This window comes from Microtus ochrogaster, unplaced genomic scaffold (genome assembly GCF_000317375.1).
Source record: "Microtus ochrogaster isolate Prairie Vole_2 unplaced genomic scaffold, MicOch1.0 UNK8, whole genome shotgun sequence".
Taxonomy (NCBI): domain Eukaryota; kingdom Metazoa; phylum Chordata; class Mammalia; order Rodentia; family Cricetidae; genus Microtus; species Microtus ochrogaster.
The window spans coordinates 4,836,100-4,843,004 of NW_004949106.1; the positions used below are offsets into that span (position 1 = coordinate 4,836,100).

General features: G+C 44.8%; 1 protein-coding gene across 1 annotated transcript in view; it reads left to right on the top strand.

The window, feature by feature from the left end:
• The window catches only part of Dnah7 (dynein axonemal heavy chain 7), a 195,148-nt gene that overhangs the window by 25,906 nt on the left and 162,337 nt on the right, over positions 1–6,905 (top strand). The window contains exons 10-12 of the mRNA XM_013353465.2: positions 248–367; positions 4,319–4,502; positions 5,032–5,211. Coding sequence (XP_013208919.1) covers positions 248–367; positions 4,319–4,502; positions 5,032–5,211 — 484 coding nt within the window. The remainder of the gene's footprint in view (positions 1–247; positions 368–4,318; positions 4,503–5,031; positions 5,212–6,905) is intronic.

Consider the following 6,905-nt stretch of genomic DNA (forward strand, 5'->3'; position numbering starts at 1 on the left):
CCTTTGAAGCCAGGAGCCCAGATCCACCTTCTTGTCTTGGTTTTCTCTGGCATTTCGTCACAACAACAGAAAGCTGACCCACACAGAAACATCTCCTGTTCTTGACCATTTAATTTTACAGAATACAACTTTTGATGATAAATCTAGGAATATAGCATTTGTTTTTGGAACAGGCAGATGAACAAAATCATTAACTACCACAAAAATCTCGATTTAATTGCTTTTTTTTTTTTTGTATCTCTTGCAGGAAATTACGTTTAGTTGACACAGAAGAATTTCACAACCGCCAGGACGCCTTAGAGCTGTCCGCCTTCCAGAACATCGTCATTAGACACATGGAGTCTGCCAAGGAGACGCTGCTGAAAACGTAAAGATTTGAGCTCTCGTATGGGAACGTTTACGTTTAGAGGCGTGATTGGTGACGTGTTTCACTTTAACGGCTTTTAGAAATCCGTTTCCACAAGTCTATAACACAGTTTGGCCTCAGAGTTACATTTGTCCTTGATTACCCTGGCTGTGACGTGTCCAGAGGCTGTAATGAGTGGAAAGAAGGTGCATCCCCGTCACTGACGGTGGCCCTTCTGTAACCGCGTGGCTAATGCCTCTGCTCTGAGAGCTGGGGACACCAGGCAGAAACGATCATGCCCTGGCCACCGCCTGATTTTTCGCCTGACTTCTGCACCAGGCACAGGCTGTGCACTCTGCCGTCTTGACTTTGGGTGAGGGACACAGAAACACTTGAAGGATGACCCAGAGGGGACAGTATATGGTGTAAAGGAGTTTGTAACCTCAGCGGCATTAGGGTTACCAAAACGCAATTAAACACCTGCTCGGACTGGGCCTTCAGAGTGGAATAGACAGATAGGATAATTAATTATGCAGGCGCCAGACAGTGCACCCTGGAACCACCTGGGACGATTGTCTCTAATGTGGTCATCAATTTATTAAAAATAGGACATTAAAATTAGGTCAACTTAACACTAACAAAAGACCCAAAAGTCTGGTCACCCTCATGATTTCTGAAAGTTATCTTGAAATGTATGTTGATCTTTTAAGAGTAAATATATTTTTCCTTCAGTAAGTTAAAATAATATTATTTTTAAAAAAGTTTTCCTTTTCTTTCATATTATATATAGCTGACAGAAAAATATAAGTAGAGAGGAGATAAGGAAAGAAACTGTCTAATCAAGTGCAGAGAAGTGATCTCTTTAGGACGGGACACAGGTGCACCCCCTCAACAGAGAACTCTGGGGACAAACCCCACTGCAGGCTTCAGTGAGATGGTGTCGCAGTATAGAACAGAGCTCAGACCTTCACTGATTTCTGATAAAAATGGCAGACGGGTTAACGGTGTCCCCTGGTGCATTCACACTAGCTCTAAGCACCTCTTGGTGAGCCAGGATACCTCCATCTTTTCTAAAAGGCGGAAATGAGCTCGCCGTAGGCAAGTCAGTGAAGAAACTAGAACAGCCCTCCTAAACCCCAGGGTGGGGCGTTCAGCGCCGACACGGTCTGCCCACCTTCTCGATGCCTCTCTTGGTGCTTTTCTACCTCTTTGTCCCTGACTCTGTTTTTCTCACTGTCCCCTAAAAGCGGGACCTCTCTGTTGCCTTTCATCTTGACGCGCACACGTCAATCCCATCATTTGGCCGGTCTTACTTGCTGCAGCACACACCTGTCTCCTGAGCTCTGGGCCCTTACCAAACGTGCGCCTAGAGCGTGCAGCTGAGTGTAAGCCTTGCTCTCTCTTCCAAGCCTGTCGTTCTTGTCCTGGGCCATTCCCGGAGCACCTTAAAGTCTTATGGCTTTAAAGATCCCTTTGTTCACCAATCTCTGTCCACTCTGATCCTAGCACGGTGTTGTGGTTTTGAGTTTTTTCTTTACTGACCCCAAAACTCGGCACGTTTCTGTCTACAGCTATGTGTCTTCTATGCATTCATAAGGGTGTGCAGCCACCACCACTAATTCCGGGAAACTATAATTCAGCAGAACGACCTAGTAGTATGTGGTTATTTCTTTCCTGTTTCTCAGAGGAAGTATGTTTTCCAGGCTCACCCATGGTATAGCCTTGTGCTGGTTACGGTTTGTCAACTCGATACAAACCAGAGACAGAGAAGAGGGAGCCTCAAATGAGGGCTTGCTTCCATCATACCGGACTTTCTTTCTTTCTTTCTTTCTGTTTTTTGTCTTCTAGTTTTTGGTTTTCGAGACAGGGTTTCTCTGTAGCTTTGGAGCCTTTCCTGGAACTAGCTCTTGTAGACCAGACTGGCCATGAACTCACAGAGCACCGCCTGCCTCTGCCTCCTAAGTGCCTGGAATTAAAGGCACTGCCACCACCCAGCTTGTTTTTTTTTTTTTCAAATAAATTACTTTGAGATTTGCTGTTCTCTGCTTCATTTGTGTTGCTTCTTCCCTTCTTGTCTTGAGTTTAGTTTGCTCTTCTATTTTTAATGTCTAGTGGAATTGTCTTGCGTTTTAATGTGGTTGCTTAGAACTAAAAATCCCCTCTGTTCATTGACTTCTGTTCTTCCCTCAGTTTTAGAATACGATAATTTCATATTCACTCACCCTAAATATTTATACTCATATTATCTTATCTCCACATACTTGTGAATCTCCAAGTGTCATGTCATTGATCTCTAATTTTGAAGTTCAATCCGTTTGTATTTATTGAGGCTTATTTTATGACTACCATAGATTTAGATGTCTTTTTTTAGAAGCATCTTCTCTGTTCATTTAATTCTTGATTCTCGTTGCTTTTATCATTGGCAGGCCCATATTTACTGCATGTGCATGCACACATGTTCATCTGTACATGTAGACAATCATGTGTGTTGAGGTGCACACATGCACACACACACACACACACACACACACACTCACTCGTGCATGGGAGAGCCAGAAGACAACCTCAGATGTTGTACGTAGGCGTCTATACCTTGTTTTTGAGACAGGCTTTCTCACTGGCTTGTGAGTTTGACTTCAGAAGGCTCGTCAGGATCCTCCAGCCTCCGCCTGGAGACACGGGGGGCCTCATGCTTGCCAGCTGAGCTGTCCCCCTAGCTGACGGTGAGCTACCATTTAGACGGACCACTGCATACTCTCAATGGCATCTCTATTCCTTGGCTCTGTAAGCGTCCCTCTTCAGACTCTTCTGTGAACCTTCTTTTTAGCATTTCCCATTTATTGACAAATAATAAATATAAATAATATAAACAAATATAAATATAAATCTGTCTTTGAAAGCTTGCAGCTTGACCCCTTATCTCTCCGGGTCCTCTTCTCTGAGCATGCTTCCTTTCACCTTGGTCCCACAGAAACACGTGATGGATTCTTTTAGTTCTTATCCCGTTTCTACTTCAGATACTTCTGTTAGCACTCTGTAATTACTATCTTTGCTATAAGACCTTTCTCCAAGACTGCAAGGTTAATGCCCGTCTGTCCTCGCTCGTTTTTCAGGATGAACTCACTACTTCCATTGTTATGAAAGAAAGGATGATGTAGTTTAATTTTTTTATGCCCCCTCTACCACTATTCCTAGAACATAGTACTACTCACGGTGCATATTGTTAAAAAGACAACAGTTTTTTTTTAAAAAACTTAGACTTATTCTGTTCGAACACTCTGGTCATTCTTATCGACTATGGTTTATTATTCCTCATGACAGAAAGTAGAAGCATTCCTAGATCTTGCTGTGTTGTTGGGGATTTCAGAAGTTGAACACGTCAGCGGATTTCAGCATGAAGTACCTAGATATGAAATTGCACTATTATTCTTTTATCGCAAGGACACGTGCACCTTTGAAACTTCGTTTTACATCCGTCATTCTTTCCGTATCTCACACTGAGGGAAATTGGGAAAATAAAATCCACGCTGTTTTTGATTTGTGCCTTGTTTTTGCAGTTATTGGGAAGCGGTAGCTTGGCATGCCGTGTGGGTTTAACTTGGTATAAGCTAGCTTCTTCGATTACTATTCTGTAGCTTTAAAATAACAGTCCACAGAGATCATTTAAGAGTCTGAAAAGAAGTGTCCAATAAGGTTAGCTCTCATATATTTTTAAAACCTGCAGGAACCATAGTTGCAGGGTTAGATTTATGTCTTATAGCACCGTATCATTGGGCCGTTTAATGATTTAACATTTCTTCTCCTGGAAGTGGAGTGCTCTAGCGCTTAGGTCTCAGAGCGTGGGTAATGACACGTACCAATACGCCTCTTTATGAAGACCTTTGGGTGTCTAGAACTTACTGTTAACCCTTAATGTGAACGGGGTAATTCACTGAGAGTGTCGACTTTGAAATGCCTTTTGTCCCTTTCAAGGTGGTTTCCGGAAGTGCAGAATATCTATTACCAAGGCAATAAAAAAAAGCAATTGCCAACTGGCGACAGCAGCGCCAAACTGGACTCCTTTTTCAACTGCGCCGCGACGCTTATGACCCTGCAGCTGCAGGACCTCACTCTTGTCTCCATGCAAGACTTCACGAACCTCATCGCCCAACCCCAGGTGAGGACGGCTCAGCTAGGCGGCCGCGCCTTCGATAGCGGGTTTCCAATTCTTTCAGAGAGGAAAACGGCACAAGATAGCTTTTCCCAATGAGACAGCAGCCAGTATATCCCCAGACCCGGTACACGCGCGTGCTGAAAGGTTAGGTCAGCTTGCACAGTCTGAATAAGGTCATGGTCACAGTGCTGAGGGTTTGGGTAAATCCCCTAGGGAAGATTGCCTCGTGAAGGCTTAGGTAGGGCTTGCTTGAGGAGTCCCTTTTTCGTCTGAGAGGAGACTGTATCGCACAGTGTGAGCGAGGCCTTGGAATCAGAAGGTGCTTCTCTGGTTAACCTCTAGCTCCAACCAGTCAGGATGGCTGCCCCTCTGGCTGTCTTTCTAGTAGGATCCGTTCTGGTTTAAGTGTCTCAGTCACAAGAGGAAGCGTGTTCTGTGTGTTTAATTGGGGCTGGTATACCTTTTCATTCCTAGCAATTGATCTCTATGTCCCCATGTATATACCTATAGCCCTTTTATTTATTTTTCATAGGAATCTGTTCGAGCTTTTGAACATCCAGGTTTCGTCATGAGGCTGATTCTGGATAATAACGCCATTAAGTTTGAGCCTGAGTTTAATGACTACATCGATATTCTTGTCAATGTTTATGAAGTCATGATCAAGGCCGTCAGCTTTGTGCCAAGGGTGGAGACAAAACTGTATTCCAAGTGGGTAAGTAACAAGGGCATCCTGATCGCCCGAGTTTGCGTGATACCGTGCACCAGAGGCCTACTAAGAGCTGACAGAACCCTCTGCTTCACAGAACGGGAAAGCTAAGACTATCGGCTTACAGTCCCGCAGTTTGAGCACAGGTTTCTGGAGGCCCAGTGTTAGATTCCCAGCACCTGTATGGTTTCTTACAATCATCTCTAACTCCAATTCCAGGGGATCCCACACCCCCTTCTTTGTCCTCTGGCACTGCATGCACACGGGGCATAGGCAGAATCCAGGCAAAGCCCTCACACAGACAACATTAAAAAATTCAAAACTCATTTCCCACTAGCTTCCTTTTATGAAATATACACACTTTCCTAGCCCAGTCCTCCACTGGCCATATCATCAAGCTTCCTCAGGGGCAGGAAGTCAAGCCGTGATGGGTTTGAATAGCTGGGGAGTACTGGCTGTACATCTCATGACATTTGCTAAAGCACCCGTTCGATGACGTCGACACAACCCCAACTCTGTGAGACTGTCTTATGATTGAGGACCCTGCTCATGGATAGTGTTTTCTGCCGGTAGCAAGCTCCCGCGCCCGTCCTCACAGATCCCGCCTCCACGTTTCGTTGTTGGTCACGGCAGTTTTAGCCCACGACACAGCGAGTTAGTCACACGTGAGGTTTTCAGGTCCCGGAGCTCCAATCAGTAGCTGTCTGCTTCCGTTTCTACGTGTGAAATAGCTTACCCATATCTCACGGATGCAAAGAGTACAGACAGGATACTGGTGTTAAGGCGTAAGTGGCTTCAGAGTTAGCCAGTGTAGTTACAGGCCTTCTCAGGGACGGGAGCATCACCCCCCAGCAAGTTCTCCCCATCACACCTCACTTCAGGGCTTGATTCCCATCTTGGCTTCTAGACCGAGATTTGAAGTGATTTGATTTATGAGAGAGAGAGAGAGAGAGAGAGAGAGAGAGAGAGAGAGAGAGAGAGTGTGTGTGTTACTAGTTTTCTGTATATTCCTAAATGATTTTTTTTTCTGTCCTGTATGTGATTACCTAAGTAGAGATATACGGAACTCATGATTTGGCTTTGTGCTAGCTAATTTAACGACAACTTGACGTGAGGTAGAGTCCTCTGAGGGGAGGGAGCCTCAGTGGAGAAAACGCCCACCTAAGGTCAGTCTAGAGGGCGTTTTCGTAATTAGTGATTAACGGTGGCATCCCAGGGACCGGCAGTCCTGGATTCCTTCATCAGAAAGCAGACTGAGCAAGCCACGAGCCAGTAAGCAACACCCCCCTCCTTGGCCTCTGCACCAGCTCCTGTCTCCAGGTTCCTGTCCTGCTTGGGTTCATCCCCAAGTTGCTTTTGGTCACGGTGTTTCATCGCAGATATAGAAATTCTAACTAGGACCGGTTTAGATTTCTTAGCATTTTGACTACGAAAGTGTGCGCTGGCGGCTTTCTTGTAACGAAAGACAGAAAGGGAACGGATCTGAGTGGATAAGGAGGTGGGGAGGGGCTGGAAGGAGCAGAATGTTTGAATTACATTGTGTGAGAAAAGAATCTATGTTTAATAAAAGGGGGAAAGGAATTTTAGAAAGAAAGCATGCATTGGGAGGACAATGCTCCCTCCATGGAGTGGAGTTCCTATTAATTATTTTGTTCTCTAGATTTATTAATTCTTCGTACAAATAGATTTGGGCATTTTTT